This window comes from Larimichthys crocea, chromosome XI (assembly GCF_000972845.2).
Source record: "Larimichthys crocea isolate SSNF chromosome XI, L_crocea_2.0, whole genome shotgun sequence".
Lineage (NCBI taxonomy): Eukaryota > Metazoa > Chordata > Actinopteri > Sciaenidae > Larimichthys > Larimichthys crocea.
Window position 1 is genome coordinate 14,836,726 of NC_040021.1, and position 21,421 is coordinate 14,858,146.

The 21,421-nt window shown below is 39.8% G+C and overlaps 2 protein-coding genes across 6 annotated transcripts in view; both read right to left on the reverse strand.

The window, feature by feature from the left end:
* Positions 1 to 1,327: 1,327 nt before the first annotated feature.
* Positions 1,328 to 8,214, reverse strand: yy1b (YY1 transcription factor b). 3 transcript variants are annotated; one of them, XM_027284192.1, is made up of 6 exons: positions 7,263 to 8,214; positions 5,480 to 5,642; positions 4,649 to 4,789; positions 4,374 to 4,434; positions 3,757 to 3,915; positions 1,328 to 2,459 (listed from the first exon to the last, which is right to left on the reverse strand). In XM_027284192.1, the coding sequence occupies exons 1-6, from the start codon at positions 7,801 to 7,803 to the stop codon at positions 2,277 to 2,279; spliced, it is 1,248 nt and encodes a 415-aa protein (XP_027139993.1). In that variant the 5' UTR covers positions 7,804 to 8,214; the 3' UTR covers positions 1,328 to 2,276. The 3 variants fall into 3 exon arrangements, with proteins under 3 accessions (XP_027139993.1, XP_027139994.1, XP_027139995.1); XM_027284193.1 differs by having other exon boundaries at positions 5,480 to 5,630; positions 7,263 to 8,210; XM_027284194.1 differs by lacking the exon at positions 4,649 to 4,789 and having other exon boundaries at positions 7,263 to 8,204.
* A 1,729-nt stretch (positions 8,215 to 9,943) lies between these two features.
* The window catches only part of evlb (Enah/Vasp-like b), a 46,602-nt gene continuing 35,124 nt past the window's right edge, over positions 9,944 to 21,421 (reverse strand). For 2 of the 3 annotated variants that reach the window (XM_019263228.2, XM_010731897.3), the window contains exons 4-13: positions 17,155 to 17,221; positions 14,129 to 14,196; positions 13,726 to 13,973; positions 13,490 to 13,587; positions 13,240 to 13,279; positions 12,906 to 12,957; positions 12,104 to 12,161; positions 11,955 to 12,015; positions 11,706 to 11,763; positions 9,944 to 10,981 (exon numbers count right to left, since the gene is read on the reverse strand). In XM_019263228.2, the coding sequence (XP_019118773.1) occupies positions 10,944 to 10,981; positions 11,706 to 11,763; positions 11,955 to 12,015; positions 12,104 to 12,161; positions 12,906 to 12,957; positions 13,240 to 13,279; positions 13,490 to 13,587; positions 13,726 to 13,973; positions 14,129 to 14,196; positions 17,155 to 17,221 (788 nt within the window). In that variant the 3' untranslated portion in view covers positions 9,944 to 10,943. The remainder of the gene's footprint in view (positions 10,982 to 11,705; positions 11,764 to 11,954; positions 12,016 to 12,103; positions 12,162 to 12,905; positions 12,958 to 13,239; positions 13,280 to 13,489; positions 13,588 to 13,725; positions 13,974 to 14,128; positions 14,197 to 17,154; positions 17,222 to 21,421) is intronic. The other variant, XM_019263227.2, reaches the window with a different exon arrangement.

A 21,421-nucleotide genomic window follows, 5' to 3' on the forward strand; every position in this document is an offset into this window, starting at 1 on the left:
CAGGATGACCAGGATCAAACCAAAGTGGAGGATCTTAGCAGGACGCTGAGGTAGACAGTTGTGCTAATCCAGCTGGCTGAGCAGAAAAAGGAAAGGACTTATGTGGAAAGTGGAAAATTGCAAGTAAGAGGGAAGAAATAACATTTTACAGAGCTGATGCTGCTTTTAGTTTCTATTCCTCTAAAAAGAAAAAAAAAACACTTTGGGAAGCCTGCGGTCTGTTTACTAACCATAAGAATATAGACTCTAAGGGAGACTTTTATAATACTGAACTCATTTTTAAGCAAAACCTGTGAATATTACACTGCCGAATACACAAAACAACCAATTAAAAAAAAACTCTGGAAGACTGCAATTAACATTTTAACTATGTTCTAACTTTCCATAGACCAAAAAAATGCATTAATTAATTGAGGAAGAGATTTTGTAGAAAAAGTTTTTGTAATATCGCTGCTGATCATTTCCTACAGAACAATAGCGGTTATTGATAGATTACTAAACAGGTGTTTGAGCATAGGCCAGGGGCCTCTGTCTGATATAGCTATTAATATTTCTAGTTAGTGAGTCAAAAGGTCTGAAAAACAACTAAGATGTTATGATCCAGATCATTACGTATAGAGGATAGAAGTGGAAATAGAAATACTCACAGTGAGTTATGCAGAATGGCCCCTGTCAGTGTTCAATGATCAATATAATATTACTGATGCATTATTACGTCAACAGCACTTTAATGTTGTGATCCGGGCTAATTTTAACTGCCTTATAAAGCGGCATATTAATCTATAACAATTAATCATAATTTTACTAATGCACAGTACTTAAGTAAAGTTACGTTCTGGGACTGATGACATTTTCATAAATGAGCTAACATTAAAAAGTTGGATGTTCTTGTTTCTCGATCAGGGTTTGAATATGTTAGAGCTGATCTCGATACACGACCGGTATGAAATGTTCCTCATATGTAGAAAAAACACATTCAAAACTCTATGGTTGTCAGTAATAACAATATTAGGACTGCAACTAATGGTTATGAAAGTTATTTTCACAAATTAAAATTCATGTAAGGCCAAAATATTCCATTTCTGACCAAGACAAGCAGCAAATCCTCTCGTTTGTGAAGCTGCTGCTAAGGGATGTTTGGCATTTTTATTGATAAACGAATTAAACAAGCATCGAAAGATTTTTTGATCGACTCATTGTTTCAGTAAAATGTGCCTTGTGTGATCATTGTAGATGGTGCCGAATGGATAAAAACGACCACGCGAACAACTAGCAGCTATCGTGGCTTGTCAAACAAACAAGAAGATGCACTTAATAAAAGCCTTTGTGTATTTCGACAGGGTTGGAATGACCCATTTTATTGTGGGCAGTTGAGATACATGGGTGTAAATATCAACAAAGGAAGTTAATGGTTGACGTCTGTACATTACATTCTAAAAGAAAGTGATGGTCTCGCAGTCAGTTCAATGTACGCTTCAGATACTTTAACTGAGACACGCTCTGAGTACATTTATATTACTCATTCATCTGTGTAAAGACAGTTCATAGAAAATATAAAGCAACTCATGACTAAAAGTTTAATTGGTTAACACTTTAAATCACACCTCTATCTAGGTCTACGTAATTTCAATACAGCCATACAATACAAGTATACAAGGTTATTTTGTGGTTAGAGAAAAATACAACCGAAGGTATGGAAATGCAAACATACAGCCGTTTTTTTTTTTAAACTTCTCATACATGTGAAACAGGTCACGCAAGGCAGGCGCCTTTTTGTATCATAGGTACGATCTCATAATGCAGGAGGGAAAAAAAAAAGAAAAAGAAAATCACAATTTTACTAAACATAGCCTGGGTCAAGTGTACAATATGCACACTTGAGGAAAATAAAAGCAAGGTGAGAAAATAAAAATACTAATAGATTGCTGCTTCTCTCCTCACTCTGGTAAAAATAAGTCTCTGATGTTTGTCCATGAGTTCCATCTTCTGGCAGCCGAGTGCCACTGGAGAAACAAAGGGACTGTGTTGGCCGGGGGGGCTTTGGGGAATAGTCACTGTGTTTCTCATCCAATATGACAGCAGAAGAAAGGGGACGCAGGAATACTAGCTGAATTTCAGTGTCTTAATCTGTCTGATTTTTTTCTTTGATATAAATCAATAAGTCTCGAGCTTTTCATTCCGTCTTTGAAAGAGGTTTTTACGTGTGCCGCTCTTTTGTTGTTGTCGTTTTTTTTTCCTTCCCCCGTCGGCTTGGTTTTATGCTGGTGGATGGGCTCTCATTGGTTATTTTTGGCTTTGGCGTGTGTGAGGATGTGAGACTTTAGGTTGGTCGACTGTGCAAACTTCTTATTGCAGCCGTCGAAGGGGCAGACGTAGGGTCGGTCTCCAGTGTGGATCCGCACGTGCGTGCGCAGGTTGAAGTCCAGAGAAAACCGTTTCCCGCAGCCTTCAAAGGTACACTGAAACAAACCAGAGGAGCAGCAGTCAGTCTCTTGGGCTTAAATGACAATGCTTCAAACAGGGATCGTCCAATCACAGCTTAGCAAAGGCAGGCCTGTCAAGCTTTGGATTTCTTCACATACTGAAGCGCTGTGCATGAAACTGCAATTTCATGCACATCAAAAACACAAGAACAGGAGTGTTTGGAAGAGTCTGCTCTAATGGTTATGTCAGGCTAACTACCTACAGTAGTGACTGAGCACTGCTTCCAAGGCAAACCTGGTCTTCAAAGCCGACAGATTTTAGGCGAATGTCAGCAGCTCTGTCTGCTTTTTTATTGGATTTCACAAAACCTCCTACAAAAACTCCTGCCAACTTCATCCAAAATGACTTATGTTTGCACATGGTTTAGCCATCATCCTAAAAGCCTTTTCTCTTGTAACATTTAAAGTGAAACACGCTGTTTGATAATACAGACAATTACAGTGAGCAGTCAAATCTTCAGGACAAAACAATGAGCTTGCATTTTCCAGTATCACACGTCCACTAGGACAAATTCGCTCTACAAAAACAACACAGAGTCTCTTTTTCCAATCAGTGGGTGACTAACTTTCCCCCTAAGGCACGCAGTTTGAGTTACAGTCTCAGATTGAGCCATGAAATACATAACACACACCAAACATCGACATCCTTTTACTTCCTTAAACTAGGATACTTGTGAATCAGAAGGGCGCCGTCGTTTTTAAACCAATTGATGGAGCCAAAGTTTGCTTAATTATAAAAGCTAGCTGCAGCTGTTACGGTAAACTCTGATAGCGACAGCTGTCATTTCAGCCCGCAGAATCAACAGCTGTGTGTGACGCGCCTTGCTTTAGTCATCATCTTTGGGAAATCGGAGAACTACTGTTTCAAAGACGTCTGTGAAAGAGGTGGTAAATCTGCTCTCCTCATCAATGTGAGCTGTGTATGCGCGAGAAATAAAAAAAAGCTTGACAGGCGCAGCAATGTTAATTAAGGTGGCGGAGCTTGGCAAACAGTCGCTTGAAAAAGGACAGATTGTCAAAATACCAGCCAATGTGTATTATTTTGAACAATTAGTAATTATAGAGAGTAATAATGGTCTCAAAGTTTAAGAGCAAAATGTCACAAGACAAGTTTTACTGCCGTTTAAAACTCGGTGGGTGATACATTTTGAACCCCAGCAATGACTTCTCATCTCGTTCTCCTGAGCTTGATGTGCTTATGTGCCTAAAATGTAAAAATAGTGCAGACGTATCTGTGCGCGTGGGGTAGTGTGAAGTCCGTCCAGATGCTAACCTGAAAGGGTTTCTCCCCCGTGTGAACGAGTTGGTGACGTTTGAGTTTGGAGCTCTCGACAAACGCCTTGCCGCACTCGGCGCAGACGTGCACGCGGGGTCCGTGGGTGTGGAGATGCTTCCTCATGGCTGAGTTATCCCTGAACATCTTTGTGCAGCCCTGGGGACCGGAGAAAAGTGCAACACTCAGTCAACAAAACAACACAGACAAGCAAATAACACCAGGTTCTTTGTTTCTTTGTGCACAAATATAAATGCCAACTCTTCTCAGCATGTTCTTTTGTCATTTCTTCACATATTCTCTCAGGTTTAAAAAAGCTGCCTCTATTTTTCCCTGAAGTGATAGTGTGCTGTTAACAGCTTCACACTCCAGTGACAGACAGCACGCTGAGCAAAAAAACAAACAAACATGTAAAGCTAAACACGCAGAGCTCAGATAAGGTCAAATTGTTCTTGTAAGACAATGAAAAGCAATACAGTCAAAGCAATCTGTTTTAAATAACCTTTATGGTAATGATCAATTACACAAAAAGCAACAATGTAAGGCTACCAACCCTATCAGGAACTATAAACTCTTATTTTAGCAAAGTGCTGGCAAGGTTCCTTTAATAAACTCACTTTATGAGGGCAAGCTATCGTTCGGGGAGCATCGTCCTCTTTGACTTTCCTGGGTTTCATCCTGTTTAAGAAAAAAACAAAAAACAGACGCATTGGCAACAGCACAGAGCCATCACTTTCACATATCTAATAATCCAGTACAGCAACCAGTAACATTAAGAGGCAGCAGAAACATCTCTTGACATGAGCCTGACACGACACGTTAGCAGGATAGTGACATGATTCTGCAGAGTTATTATAAGTACATCATATCACCTCACGTTGACAGGTCTCACCTTTTTCCATTTAGCTGATCTGCATTTACAAAGCTATTACAGCTGAGGCTGTTAGTTGATTGAACTGCGACAGCCAAGAAGTCACTGGTTACAGCTCCTCGGGGGTTTATATTTGCTTTCCTATATTTGGGTTCTGAACTCCTAGTTGGACAAAATAAGCAACTTAAATGTTTAAAACTCTGATGGATGCTTTTCGCTATTTTCTGACATTTATTATTATTATATTATAGATTATACAAATAAAAGACTGGGTGCATGATCAGTAATGAAATTAACTTAGTTCCTAAACTGGGTATAATATTTTACTGACTGCACTGAAAACCATTTCTTCTCTTAACCAGACAGCCCAAAACACAATGTGACACTTTTGGGCAGTAGCACAGACACATTTGTGATTAATTATTGAAAATTTCATATTAACATACAGTGTAATAACTAGAGTACTTTAGCATGTGTTCATAACACCCACATACACACTCGTACATATCAACTGTAAGCCATTTATTTTTATATTATCTTCAACATTTGTATTTTTTAAAGAAATATTTATATTATTCTATTTATAACTTTATTTTTTCCCCCAATTTCTTGTTCTACTTATAATTATTTATTGCACATTACTTTACGCACCTCACCCTTCATTTAACTACACATATCAGTTAAGCATGTAAGAAATAAAACATTTCCTTGCTTGATATTTCATCTTTGTGATATAAGAGATACTGTTTTGCATTTTCATCAGAGTTGTCCACAGTCGGTATTTTCACTCATGAAGCAGGTGTGTTTATATATGTGAGAGCAAAGGATGCACACACACACACAGAGACTCACCTGGCAAACTCAGCCAGCTGTTTGGGGTCTGACAGGTCGATGCCCGGGATGCCACCAGGGGGCAGCTTCTTCCCTGTCATGTACTCTGAGTAATCCGGAGGGGAGTTCTCCCCCACGATCTGCTCCTCCACCACCGACTCATGGTCAATGTCTTTATTGTCATCTAGAAACAAATTACAGAGACTGAACCGATAACATATTGGTTTTTCCCTAGCCAAAGTCTGAGGGAGGGCAAAAAAAACATCTGTAGCTGCCAGCTGCCTTGGCCATAAGGTCACAACTAGGAGGAACATTATTGTTGCATAATTTACTTTAGACTGACAGCAAAACAACCTATTTCCATACATCATTCACTTCTTTACTGCTTGCAATTTGCAGGTTTGTATGGTGTAAATTAAAATTAATCCATGCTAATGATACTGTGCAGACTGAGCTCAAATGAATAATGTGTAAAATATAAAATGGAAAACAAAGTTACAACTTGATGGTATAAAAATAGCAATTTCAACTACAAATTTACCCAAATGAGAAATTTGTGACTTATTTTAGACTCAAAAGTCACAATTTTAAGCACAAAAATAACAGAGGAAGGAAATAAATATAAAGCTTGGCTTGAAAATCATTTCCTAATTTATATATATATTTTTTAAACATAATTTATCAAGCAGACTAAAAAAATAATGAAGCAAAGCTCTTGAATCTTGCTTAAAAAAAAGGTGTGAGTGCATTAAAGTAAAGGTTGCTGCTCAAAAACAACATGAACAGGAAGACTTATGCAATAATATTATATTATTATTTGTATCATGGTCACTTTCTTTGCAATATTTCTTACACTATGGTCACTTTACATTACAATACTTTTTATATATCATGCCACTTTTATCCTCAGTACTTGTCTGTTTTGAATGTTGATTGTTGTTCGTGTTTATTGTGTAGGTTATAGATATTTATGTCTGTTTTTTTGCCCTTTCTACTTTTTTCTAATTCCGTAGTGTATGCTACACTTTCCTCTGCTGCTGTAACAAGTAACTTCCCCCATGGTGGGATGAATAAAGTATATCTAATCTAATCTAAAGAACATGTTTGATCTTTTTATTTGGTTGTGAACAAAATAAGCAACTTATAATGAGAGTATCAGCCTTTTGCCTGCGTTATTAAGCCCTTCTTAGTGAGGCTGGATCAGCTCCTGCTCAGCCTGCAGCTCTGCACGGAGCCTGTGAGCTCCCTGACGCAGCCGCACAGCAGTCAGCTACCACCGACAGCAACCACAGCTAACTGCTAAACGCCGTACTAGCTCAATACTCACCATTTCACGCATAATATTCAACTTTCACATATTTAACACAACCCTGCGGCGCTTACACCCCAGCTTCAACTGGGCCCCCGTGTTGGCCACCGTTTTCTTTTTGTTGCGGCCTGTAAAAACATCCCCAAACCCAGCCTGTGTCTGTCTGTGCTCGCCCTCACAGCACCGCCGCCATCTCTGCCTGACCGCGACTATCGCCATTTTTTCGGGGCCGCCGCCATACTTACTAATCTCGGGGAATATGGCGGCGCCCAGCAACAACTAAAACATGGCCTCCCTTCAAAACAAAAACATTTCCCCGTCATACGTGAAGGTTTCCACTCGAAATGTGGCGTTTGTTCGTCGCTTTTTCACAGCGGTGCAACGGTACCACTCCAGGAACTAGTCTGGTGCAGCAGGACAACGCCCTGGCAACGAGGCCTCATGCAACGGCTAACAACGGCTGTGACAGACGGACGCGGGGCTAACGTTACTTACCCGATGCCCACATCGTGACAGAAAACTCCCCCTCCAGTGTCTTTATTTGCACCTGCTTCTGTTCCCATTTTCTTCCGCCGGCCTCCGCGCCGCTTAAATAGCTCTTTTTGCCCGCTTTCTTGCCACCAGTGCCGCCTCCCCGTTTCACCCGACCCACTGAGCTCTTCCCAGCCACAGTCACCAAAGTCTGTTCAATGTACTCGTCCTCCACTCCCGGAGCCGGTACCGGGATGAGGATCTGGTCCTCGAACCCGCTGCCGCCGTCTGTGTGTAGGTCCGAGTCATCCCCGCCGACCACCTCCTCCCGGGTCTGGACTAGAATCACCTCCTGGTGGTGGTGAATCGAGTTGGGGTCGTCCGTGACCAGCGGCTGGAGCGCGATCATGGGCTGCCCGTCGTCGTCGTCGTCATCCCCGCCGACCACCGTGGTCTCGATAGTCTCCACCGGTATCGTTTCCACCTCTATCTCGTGGAGCTCCACGATCTCGGCCGGCATCTCCGAGCCGTCTGTCTCAATGTACAGCGTATCTCCGGATGCCATGTTGAAGTCCGCCAGCTTGCCTCTCTCATTCACGCCGTGTTGTGCTCCTGTTTGGACCTCACAAACACACTCACACACCCCCGGGCTCTGCTCCTGCCTCTCTGCTCTCCCTCTTCTTCGATAACAACTCTCTCCACTCCGTCCCACGCCAGTTCTCGTCGCCACTATGCTCTCCAACACGGAAACATCGCGAGACTTCAGCGAGCCCAGTGATAATAGTGCTACTGATGGTTATGGTGGTGCCAGGGGGGTTCCCTAACTTTGATGTCATGAGGTTTAGTTATATTTGTCACAAAAGCACTAATCTTTCAGACAGTGAGTCATAAGTGATTAAATAATGTAATAAAAATGGATTATCACGACCAGCATCAACAAAAGATCAATTGGGAAAACAGACTTTGTGTTTCAGGCACATTTTTGTGATTTTTTAAATAACATTTTTATTGACATTGATTGATTTTTTTTGGTCGTCACTGATAGTCCAGCCTGCAGAAGTTTGTTCAACAAAGAAGAATGTGTATTAGTAAATTTCAGCTTTGTGTGACTTCAAATATTCAAAGATTCTGCAATTACTGCATCAGTTTGAGTCTGATTAGACTGACACAATGATGATCAAATCTAAGTTTAAATATAGCTATATTGGCTGTAGGCATACAGTACCAGTCAAAGGTTTGAATGCACCTTCTCATTCAAGGGGTTTTGTTTTATTTTGTTTTATTATTTTCTACATTCTAGATGATCACTAAGCTTAAACCAGATGGGATGGCATGCCAGTAATTAATGATATGGAAGCCATACTTGCCTTGACTTTTGGCAACAGTGTGGCCAGCAAAGCACCCACACACCATCACATCTCTTCCTCAATGATTCACGGTGGGAACCACACATCGTGTTCTCTGCGTCTCACAAAGACACTGTGATTCGAACCAAAAATCTCAAATTTGGACTCATTAGGCCTAAATGCAGATTTCCACTGGTTTAATGTCTGTTTCTTGTCCCAATCGGTCTCTTCTTGTTGGTCTCCCCCAGTTCCTTTGTAGCAGTTCGACCATGAACTACCTCATGATGCTAATTGTGCAAAGTTGTCTTAAAAGCATAAGTGTGGCTACTTTAAAGAGTCTAAAATATAAAACATATTTTGCTTTGGTTATCACATAATTCCAGTAGTTTTGATGTCTTCAGTGATAATCTCCAATATTGACACTAACAAAAAAACAATGAATGGAATGAAAGGAGTGTCTGAACTTTGGAATTGTACATGTGGTCAATTAAAGATAGAAAAGTGCTGCTGCACTGCTATAGATTCAAGCTTCACACTACGGTGTGGAACCTTAGTGAGTGTAGATGCTTCAGCAGCAATCAATATCAGTGATCAGTAACCATGTAAATCACACTTACATACAAGTAATTTCTAAAGTTGAAAAGTGGACTAATGCTTTTCCTCAGAAGTTTGTGTTTACTGTCAAAATAGCCTGCCAAATATTGTGTACTGCACTAATATTACCTATCCTATGTCATCTAGCAAGTCATTTTTAAAATCACTTTCTCTAACTACAAATGAGAACTAATTTTATCTTCCTGCTTTCATGTCTCACTAATTGTATTTGAATATCTAATATGCTAGAGCGTTGTATAGCTGTAAAGTATGCTGTTTTTATTTTAGGTACCACAAGAGGCTGCAGCAAACAGAGGACTCATCAGTATGGTCGAATCTATGCAGTGGTGTTACAATGACACGTCTATGAATACCCAGCAGTTAAATAAACTAAAAATAAATGCACGGTAGAATGACTGTGCTACATGAACTGATGATTTGGGTTCATCTTTTGAATCCATTTAGCAAATCATTTTGCAGGACACTAACAGCATGCTGGATGGCGTGCAACACTTGAATAACACAATAAGGTTGCACAGAAGCAGCTTGGATGTTTCACACTTTTCCGTGCTGACCACATTTATGGCGCCTGTTCAATAAGCACATGTTTTTATGTGTGAAAAAAGAAAAATTGCAGTCATTATCACACAAAAGCACCAGGCAGCCACCAGAATAGCACCCAAAAAAACACAAAAGGAACGAGACAGCCTCATTTATCCAAGACATTGTTCACAGTTTTATTTGAATTCATTTTAAACTTAGTGCGTTTTTGTTTTTTTGTTGTTGTTGTTGTTGTTGTCAAACCAGGAAGCACTTTGTCATAAAAGGAGAGAATAAAATGAACAATACTTCACCATATCCTTGCAGCCAATAAACATTTTTATTAACAACATGATCACAAATACTCTGGTGTATTATTTTAATTTTTTTGTTGTTTTGTTTATAAGATTGCAATATCCAAAGAAGTTTATTCCACCCTCAAGTTCAGGTCAGAGCCTGTTTTTTTCTGCCATGGTTCCACACATAGCTGTGTTGGCGAAAAGGATAAAAAACCTTTAAAAAATGTTCTCAGTTAACATGATGAGCAAACATTTTTTGGATGTGCTTGCAACTGTATCTAAAACAAAAACAAAGAAACAAAAAAAACAAATGAAAACAACCAATACAAAATACAAAAGGCTGACATAAAATGATGTGCAATAATAATGGTCAACATTATCATTACTATCATAATCTCATTATCATTTCCTCATTATTACCATTGCACTCACTACACTACTACTACTTATTGTTAACATTACATTGACAATCATAAAAATGATAGTAATAATAATGAAAATGATAGCAATAATAATAAAAATGAAACAAACCTGTGAAGAAAAAAAAAAAGCAAAACAAATGAAATCTTAAGAATTTTATCCATTTTCCTTTAGGCTGAGGACAGAGGGGCGGACTGGGCTAACAAACAGACAGAAAATGTTAAGAAATCAGAGTAATCAGTGCGAGAGTGTGCCCCATTCACGTCCATCTCTCCAGACAAACAAACCAAACGTTACACAGACATGTCTGAGGTGTTACAGCAACGTTGCCGCGTTGCTTCAACACCACAGCCGGACAGAATGAGTAGATGTCACAGTTTGGGCCTCCGTTCCTGACTTTTCCTCCTCCTCCTCCTCCTTCCCCTCTTCCTCCTCAGGACCACAGCAGCTGCTGCAGGGGCAATGTTTCAAAAAGGTGGTTCATGTCTGGGAGTGGCTCTGAAAGATTATGTCGTGCTAATTCGACTGAGTTCATGTCTAATGGCTGTAGACAGAGGAGAGAAAACATAGGAACAACATTAGATTGACAATACAGGTTAGATTAATAACATATCCTTATAACTTAATACATTACACTCCACTGATTTCACACACTAAGTTCAATTTAGTCACCATCAGCAGTACCCCATATTTATGAAGTGGCTATTTAAAAACACAGAGTTTGATGGTAGCGACTTTGAGAACAGATGCGTTATGAATAATACATTTTTAATTCATGTAAAAATGTAGTTTTTTGGTTTCTGATAATAAATTCTAAAGCTTTCAGCTCATTCAGAGATCACTTTATTATGTTTAATAACTCTCTGGGTTGACAATGTGATAAACATTCTTATACTGTGATTACTGACATTTATTTTATTGTATTTTACACTTTTAACTAATCAAGTCATAATAATATTGACTACATTAACCCAACATATTCACATTGTTTTTTTATCTGTGTGAGTTAATACATCATCTGTCAATCCATGTTTTATTTAATATATATTTATAAAATGCTACTTGTGTCTGATTAAATTTCCATGCTCAGGTTTCTGGGACTCTAGTGCAACCTAGTGGCCGCAACTCTACATAACTACATAACTCCCATTATCCCAATGCTTAAATTTCCAATTAAATATTCATCAACATAAATTAGGAGAGAGACACAGTTCCTAAATGTTGATGGATGAGCCCTGTTTAGTGTTTCAAGAGCAAATTAAACGTACCATCAATGATTTCATCCTTCACTTTGTGCAATTCACGAAACACCTCTTCCAAGATTTCCTGATGAAGCACAAACAAATAGATACCATCAGTGTTCATATTACATCAGAGACATCTTTATTTACTGCAGAAGTAGTATTTTTTCATTTAAGTCCACTTTTGGACAACAGTGTTCACGTGCCAAAACATAAGACAGACATAAAAACGCACAAGTCTTATCTATATTTTGGCATTAAGTGTGTTTTCTTTACCTGTTTCATTCTATCAAGGTCTAATGAGTCTGTGTCACTTCCACCCCCCACGGGCCGTAACCTGTATAATAATAAATAAAATCATTCTCTGTTAGATTCAGAGCTGTTTCTGCTTCACAGACACATTTCATCCAACGAGCTGCTCTCACCTTGAAGCCATTGACCTGTCTGCAGAGTTAGCTCGGTCCCACGGCTTCTTCGCACCATCTAGACGACAGGGACAGGGTTCAGACAGGATAACCAGCAAAGGTTTACTGACATTTCCACATAATTAGATTATCAGACAGCCAGATAGGTAGATAGATAAAGAGACAGCAGGGACTGATACTTCCTATCCAGTCATCGTGATCACAATCAATCAGTATCAGGCTCCTTCATGAGTAAACTGATTTGTCCACTATTGATTTGCTGCATTTCCCTTTAACATTTCCATCACACACTTTCAGTGATGAAAGAAGTACTCAGATCTTATTATTTAATTAAAAGTAGCTATACTTCATTGTTTCTAAGTAAAAGTTTTGCATTCCTTATCTGACTTAACTATAAGAGTACGGTATTACAAGTAACATGAGCTCAAAGTGGAGCTCATTTTCACAACTCTAGGAAGTTCATTCTATAAAAATATATTGTATTTTGTACCTTAAAGCCTAATTTACAAAGTAACTACATATTATGTCTTATAAATGTAGTGAGTACAGGTAACTTTTGACCGAGTGTATATGACTTTTTAGATGCATGATAACCCCTGTCCTCTCATGATAAACCCCTCAGAACACATCCACACTGTCTACAGTATACAGTACATACTGTATACATAGATTGTATCAAATGAATGATTTTCAAGTTCAAATCTGCTGTTTCTTCTCTACAAGAATGCCAAAACCACAAACATACACTAAACATTTGACGTGAGAAACAGTAACATGGTTGACTGTGCTTATTTTTCCCCACCTGTGGCATTCTGTCCACTCCGGGTGCTGGGTGACGGAGAATTTGGATCATCCTAAAGGAAGACACAAGGATTAATTATCATCTTCACCATCATAACATGTCTTTATTAATCCCACCTGCCCTTTTCCTCTTCCTCATTACAATAATTACAATAATTGTCTTTATGTTTTAATCACTATGCGAATAATACAAATTAAGATGATCTTTATTAAGCTCATCTAATTACCACCAACATGATCATGATCCCTACCTCAATCATCATCTTAATTATCACGATAAATCATGGACATCATCTACATGAATTGCAAACCATCACTGTTTTCCGTTCACTCACATTTTGACTGTCCTCGGGCTTCTCTGAGGCTGCTTTCCTTCTGGGGGGAAAGAAGAAGCCTCAAGTGAGAACAAGCCATTTCATCCACATCCATGAATGTCAATAGTTTTAACAAGTGTATTAACAATAATCACTCATGAATCCTACACCACACATTGATTAAAGACTTTAAGGACTAATTATGTCTAATAGTGGCTGTGGGATATCGACGCAAAATGGTTTTGTGGTTTTCTCGACTCTCTGCTCTGACCTTCGTGCCAACAGAGCGTTCATCTCCTCCATCAGCCCTCCGCTTCCCCCGCTTGTTCTGTTGGCATCATTTTTGGCGCTTGAAGAGCTGTCGTCAGGCTGCGGAGAGATGTCCAAAGTTTATTCGCTAGTATGTACAAATAGTAAACTTCTCAAGTATGTCAGTCACATTTTACAGTTACATCTTGCCTGACTTTATCAGAACATCATAGCTGCAAAGATAACTTGGTGTCTCACTCTTTGAACGCGGCGCAGTTTGGCTCCAGCGATCATAGCAGCAAGGCCGGTTTGGGCGGGGGGCTCATCCCCGTGAATCCCACCACCCATGGGAAGTGGAGGTGGGAGAGGAGGCTGGGGTGCCCCTGCTGAAGGTGGTGGAGGACCCGGCGGTGGTGGAGGTGGAGGAGGACCACCCATGTTCATTGGAGGAGGTACTACTGGGGGGGCCACAGAGAGCACAGCAGGGTGGCCTTGGAAAGGAGAACCTGGAAAGAAAGTGTGACATGTGAAGATACTCAGTCTGTCTCTTTGTGCCTGCATGTATAACTGTGTGAGATGATAAAAACATATTTTATTACAAACAATACAAAATATTTCACTATATAAACCTCAGATGATGTGTGCGCTTTAATGCGAGTACCTGAGTTGGACGACCGTCGCTCCCGCTCCATGTGTGCCTGCATCTGCTGCTGCTGCTCCATCATCTGCCTAAAAAAGGGACAAGAAGGAATCACATCTGGTCACTTAATATCACAAATGTCCTGTCTTATCTGTGATTCTGTCATTTCATTATCCTAAAAGGACCAGCACAGCCAACCATATCACAGAAGCAGCCAGAAAAAAAGACCTCCTGTCTTAAAGCAGCAACAGAAAACTTCAAGGAACCTAAAAAGGCCTCAAAACCTGTGATCACTGCAGGATCCACTGTGTACAAGCGCTGCCAAACAGCACACAACACCTTATAAAGTAGATATACATAGCATGTTAGGAAATAGTTGCTGTTAGCTGTAGAAAGTGCACAGGAGTCCAAGATATCTTATACTGAAATGTTTATTGAAGCCTATGCTCTAACCTTGGTTCCCATAGTAATGGTCTGAATCTGAATGCAGCTGCTTTCCTAAACACAAACATACAGCTGCTCTGTATCTCAAGGAGAGAAATCAGTTTCCCCATAACAGTCTAAGATTTAACACTGCCCCTACAGTGACCTCAAGACGTATGGCTTGCCCCTGTGTAACTGCAATATGTGGCATGCTGGAATAGAAAACACAGACTCACACAGTCTGTTTATCATAGTTTTCCTTTTGCTGAAACAGCTGCTGGAAGATGAATGTGGTGAGACTGACGCAAAAACATTAATGTCGCAGGCTGCAAAACCAAAACAATGCGAGATGCTAAAACACTATGTAGGAGTGAGAGGAGTGTCAGACAGAGTCGGGGTTATAGTTCTCTGTGGGTTTGTCACTGCGAGCAGTACCGTTCACCTGCCTGTTGGAAACAATGCTCATGAGAGTGGTGAGACTGGATGGAACAAAATAATAAAGTTGCAGGCTGTAAAAACAACAAACTGAGAGATGCTAAAACTTCATTTAGCTGAGCGTAACTGCAGAGTTAGGTTGTAATTCTATAATGTGGGTTTGTCATTACTAATGACACCTTTCACATTACATGTAGTAATAAAAACCTGCTTGTTAAGAGCAACTTTTGTTTCCATGACTTTGCACCTACATTGTGGCAGACAGGATGTTTTTCAGCTTTTATTTGTGAAGCTTGTAGACTTTACCTGACTTCTTAACTGAATGACACATTTAAAAAAATTCTTTGGCACTGCTGCACAGTTTCCCTGACAGCACAAAGTAAACGTCTTCATCCTCGTCTGCCCAAACTCATATCACTGTCTCCTTCATCTCTGTCCATCTCCACTCTCCACCTTGCAACCAACCCCCCCGCACCTCATCCCTCCTCACGTCTCTATCTTTGATGTGAGAAGCATATGTATGTCACGGCTCAGGAGAGACAAAGAGAGAGAGAAAGGAGACAGCTCATGGAGAGGAAGTGGAATTTTCCAGCTGTGTGTTGGAAGAGGAGAAACGCTGAGACAGCAACCTCCCCCGATGTGACAGCAGAGCACTCAGCAGGAGCAGAGCTGCTGAGCAATACAGACCCGCTACCACTGGAGAGAGCTCACATTCATTTGCGTCCACTGACACACATACACACAAACCTGAAATCCACATGCGTAAGCGCGCAATCTCCCCTCACAATCACAGGCCTAATCCTTTGCACCAGAGGTACAGTTTAGCAGACATGGGATCAGAGAGAGACGTTAACTCCCATCATGTTTGTTCTCTTAAGCCATGGCATTCGGCATTTGGATGAACCAACAGGCTGGGTTTGGAATGGGTTTAAAAAAAACAGCAACAAAGACCTAGTTGTGGCTGAGTGTGTCTCTGAGGAGGAGATGGGAATAGTAGCTACAGTGGAAGACATGCAGGCCATAGAAATTGCCTCAAGCATGATGAACTGCTACTATAATTCAGAAAAAAAAAACTTGTTTTCTAAAGCTCATTGCCTTCATCAGACTGCTGGGACAATGGGAGTTAGTCTTGTGAGAGAACACAGAGGGTATTAAGGAGGAGAGGGATGAAGGAGAATAGGACTAAAAGTCAATAAAGGCAGCTGTCTGCTTATCTCAGTTGCTTCAGTTCATATATTTGCTGTGTGTCAAACACATGGGACAGGCCTCACTACTATAATCCTCACTAAATTCAGAATAAGCCATCCAACGTGCACTAAAACAATAAGTCTCACTGGTAAACATTTTGGAAGCAGCCAGTAAATGTCACATCGCTGGTGGGATGATCTAAATATAGAGTCTTTTATCTTTGTCTGGCACTGTGGATGTGTTCCTGTGCCTTTGTTGCATTGTGTGTCTCCAGGAGCCTCCGTCTTACTTCAAGAGAGAAGTCTCAACCGGCTTTTGTGTTATGAGCGACGTGATCCTACATAATTTAAACAATGCTTATTTTTGTAATGGATCAAATGTCTAAAAGGTCACTACTAATGACATATCTACAGAGAATTATCAGTCATCTGTAGTTCCCATCGGCTCTGTGGAGCATTTTAGCTTCTTTTGGCTCATTGTTTTGGTTTACAGCCCACAGTTTTATTGTATTGGTTCACTCTTATAGTGTCATATTCCAGCAGCAAGTTGCAGTTTTTTAGTCAGCGACTAGCTGTTGAACAATGCAGAACAGCTGATATTTCCTTCAGGAGTTGGTGGAGAACAAAGCAGATCTAAAGAGCAACCACATATTGGACTCACATTCACCAGATGAACAGAAACACAGCTACAAATGAATAGTCTGATGTAGCAACTCTTGGTGTGATATCATTCTTATGTCCAAAACTCAGTTCATACAGGTTTAATGTTATAGAGAAGTACTTAAAGGATCAGTGTGTAGGATTTAGTGGCATGTTGCAGTTGCAAAAGACAAGCAGGAATTGAGAGCCACTTTGTCCTTTCTGGGCTACTGTAGAAACATGGTGGTTCAACATAGGGGACATTGTGTCTGTAGATATAAAAGGTCTGTAAATAGATCCTTCTAGTTTCCAGGGGATTTAAACATATAAACCGTTTACTGTTAAGTATTAAGAATATTTTACCTTGCTCTCTGAGCTTCTATCTCATCTGTAGTAGGGCCATTCTGGACTTGGCGCTGGACAGCTGGACCTAAAGACGCAAATGAAAGCAGGGAGAGAGAAAGAAACAGATAAAGTGAAGCTGACCTTAATAATCCTTAATGAGTATAATGTTAACTGAAATTAGTCCCAGTCAAGACAATTAGCTACCAAATGACAATGAATTAACCGACGGGAGTTGATCATTATGTCCTCTCTTTCTGTAATGGGTAATGTGCAATGAAAAGCATATTCATCTCTCACTAGGTTAATTAACGTAAATTGATTTATCCACTTGTACAGATGATATAACACAAAGTGTGCGTGCACCATAAAAAAGCTGCTCATGTGTTTACTCCTGTTACCCATAATGTTCTGTTAGGGATACATGATGCTCCATCTGAGTCTCAATACTGTCGGAGAACAATACACCCCTCCCTCCCTCGCTCCCTCTCTCTCTCTCTCTCTCTCTCTCTCTCTCTCTCTGTCTCACGCATATACACACACACACTAAAGTCAGCCAGAGACCCATGAGTATTATTCTGTGATGAAATTCAACTTGCTGTTGGGTTAAGTGTTATGGAACATAAAATCAGAGCACTTTAGTGAGGTCTGGAGTGTGTTTGTGCTGCTCTCCCCAAGCAGATGGCTCTAAATTGGAAACAGAGGAAATTCCGTCGTCTGCTGTTGTCAAGTTATCGACACAACACACTGCCGCTTCGCACATCTGCTCTAGTGGTCAAAGTTCACAGACAAGCGAGACCTGACTTCAACGATATTTCACACAAATATACACACAACACAATTCTTTGAAAACACTAACTCAACATCAGCTTGGACACTTTCGTGTTAAAAGAGGTGAAGTCAGTTTAATGACGTGAAAAAGCAAATCACAGGAGGATCATCAGTAAAGATTTGTGACTCTCTCTTGTATCTCCCACATTTATGATGTGATTTGAGCTACAAGGCACTTGCGATGTAATCTGTTTAGCGCTATAAGTGTGATATGCAGATGAGAGAGCCAGATAGGGAATGTAATTAGTTTAAGACATGATGAGGACAAGAGGACGACAACTCAGGGATTACAATCAAATCAGAGTGAATCATCAGTTTTCACTGAAACTTTTCTCATCACTGAACTCCTCTGGGACAATATTAATCTTCATTGTTCCTCCTGAGAACAACTTCACAGGAAAGGTTCAGAATTTACACTCACATTTGTGTTTTGGCACTGGCCTCTTTTTAAGATTGAGAAATGTGATGACATTTTTTCAAAGTTACAGGAACAGAGGAGAAACCTTGCAGTGTAAAGACTTTTATATTGTTGATTTATGATTTCTTTGCTGTTAAAGACTAATGGAAAGTTATTGTCAGTGTATACAAAACATAATCTGTAATGTCCTTCATTTGGGTCTCTTCCCTGTCCCCTACTGTCTGATGAAAGGTGTCCCTTGCATAACAGTTTTACAGCTCTACACAGTCAGGCCGTTTTCAGGGTCAGTACTCACTGACGATATTCTCCATTGCTCACATCTCTAATGGAAGCGACTCTCTTGCGAGCCAATGGTGATAATGGCCGCCATTGATCAAGTAACAGAAACCCCAAAATAACACAGGAGGACAAAAGACCTGACTCATGCCTACTATCAGATACCTTATCCCATACACACAGACACACACAAACACACTTACAAATTACAACTTTGTCTCTCTCAAACGCTAAGTAAATACTGTAATGATTATTTTAAGTACTGAGTAATCTATTTATTCGTTTTCTTGATTGACTGCCAGCTGAACTTTTTCATGTCTTCTTTTCTCACGTAGAAATGAGGCTACATCAACATTTATATGACGATTAAGGTCTTTGTTTTTCCTTTTTCGCTATGGTAGAGATACAGCACACAAATTCACAAACTTTATAAGTGATTTTACCATTAATGTTAGTTTGAATGAGTAGGCCAACAATGTGTTGTTTGTTTGGGTCTGGAGGGTTCAATGGTTACCTGGCAGCCTCACTGTGACTTGTTTTTGTGAGGTGCTGGTTGGTTGATTTTTTAACCTCTGGACAGAGCCAGGCTAGTTCCCTCCCCCTGTTTCCTGACCTAACCTAACTGTAGCTTCATATTTGACAGACAGACATGAGTGTGGTATTGAACTTCCCATCCAACTATAGACAAGAAAGTTAATAAACCCACAGAGCATGTGTGTATATTGGTTGTCTGTTGGTTGATTAATCATGGTCCTGTTTTTGTCTGTCTGCAATGTTGGTCTTCTGTCATGTCTAATACTTTCATCTTAAAACATACTCTACTCAAAATTTGACCCTCATTAGTTATTTGGGCATACTTAAGCCAAATTCAGTTTTTAAAAATCTATTTTCATCAACTGACAACTTTAAATGATATTCACTAAAATGGACATGGCCAATCGTTCCAGCATTTTAGTCTGTAAAAAGTTTTGACAAATGGGCATCACAAATTCTTAGACCTCATGGTAATCAAATTCAAATGAATTCAGTACCACATACTGTATATCTAAATACAGTTATATAAAACAGAAAACACAGCATTTTTTTTTACTTTTAGATATATGAAATAAGCATTTCTGCTTGAAAAATACATAAACTATGAAGTGATTATCAACATTGTTAATGCAATTCCTGTGTAGATCAATCAATTAGTTCATTAACAAATTGTTTCAGAACTAATATACACAAATAAATACACTACATAGACAACACAAACTATAGGATTCACTTGTAAGAACGATCAAAAAAGGAAAAGTTAAGCAAGTTCACATCTGTTCATTTTTAGTCAGGAACTTTTACACGTATGTTTTATACTTATATTTTTACTCAACTATAGTGTCATTTATCACACAATGTGACGACACAGTGTGAATGCTGTCGGCTCTCAAAAAGAATTAGAGGAGTGACTCACAGTTAATGGTCAATGGTCACAGAAGAAAAAAAATTGGCACTATAATTTGCAAGTTCCACATTTCATTTAAAATAATATATGACCTCTGTCCTCTCAGAAAGCCACGATCAGGGTACGCTATGTTCTTTCTACTCTTTAGCTCAAGCACTTTAAAATGGGCAATTTCTTCTTACTTCAAGGTTTTTAAACCTTTACTTTGAGAAAAATAACCAAATGCTAACAGTGCTTTGACTCGGTGTAGAACAGTGTAGTGCTAATACAGGACAGAAGAAGCAGAGGAGGTTGATTTACATTGTTTTGTGGTAAAAAGAGTGACTTTGACCTATAGTACTGGCTAACGACAACACACACTTGTAGAAATGGGGACACACAAACAAGCTTAAAATAATAATTGTCACACAGAAGTTTAGACAGAAAAACACACACACACACAAGCTTTACTACCTACATGACATGCTGAAGAAGAGGAAACGGCTGTAGCAGACACAGAGGCACTGACAGACCCACTCCCTGCTGACCATCTCTAGCCCTCAGCTCTTTTTTCTCCCCCTCCATCACCTCCCTCTCTGACTGTATCTCCTCACCTACCTGCCTTTCTCCCCTCCTCCACACAACCACAGTATCATCTGTCATCTTCTTGTAACCCACACCTCCGGGCAGCAGCAGCACAGCGAGCATCTCTGGTTAATGTTTCAAAAGGTCAGGTTTGTCTGTAGGCTGCGCAGCCTCATGCCACGCGAATACACGGCTTATTACAGCTGCATGCATCTCCAGTTCAGAGCAAGCCTTGAACACGCTGCACAGACTATCACACCGTATTAAAATGTCACCCAAAAACATGGATGTGTTGTGTTTCACCTGACAGCCAAGGGTCAAGCACTTCTGACTAAATCAAACACATTTGTTGTAGCTAAAGATTCAATTAAGATTATATTCATTTTAATTTAAATTTTTGTCAACTACTTCTTCCGAGGTTAAGAATGAACTTTCCGAAGTGCTCGGAAAAATGGAATTTTCAACATCTATATTTTGATGATAATAACTGGGCAAGCTTTATCTGTTTCCTCAGCAAGAGGAAGAGAAAGTAAGAAACAATAGTTCATTTACAGTTTATGCCCATCATAGCTTCTAAAACCTCCTAATAATAAATATGGAATGATGTAAAATAAAGAGCAGGAAACTATTCTTCACCTTTTTGAGCTGATTGATATATTTAATTTATTACTGGTACCTCTTTTTCTTTAGCTGTTGATCATCAAATATCAGCTCATTAGAGTTAGCTCTGATCTAATCCACATATCCAAGAGGACCTT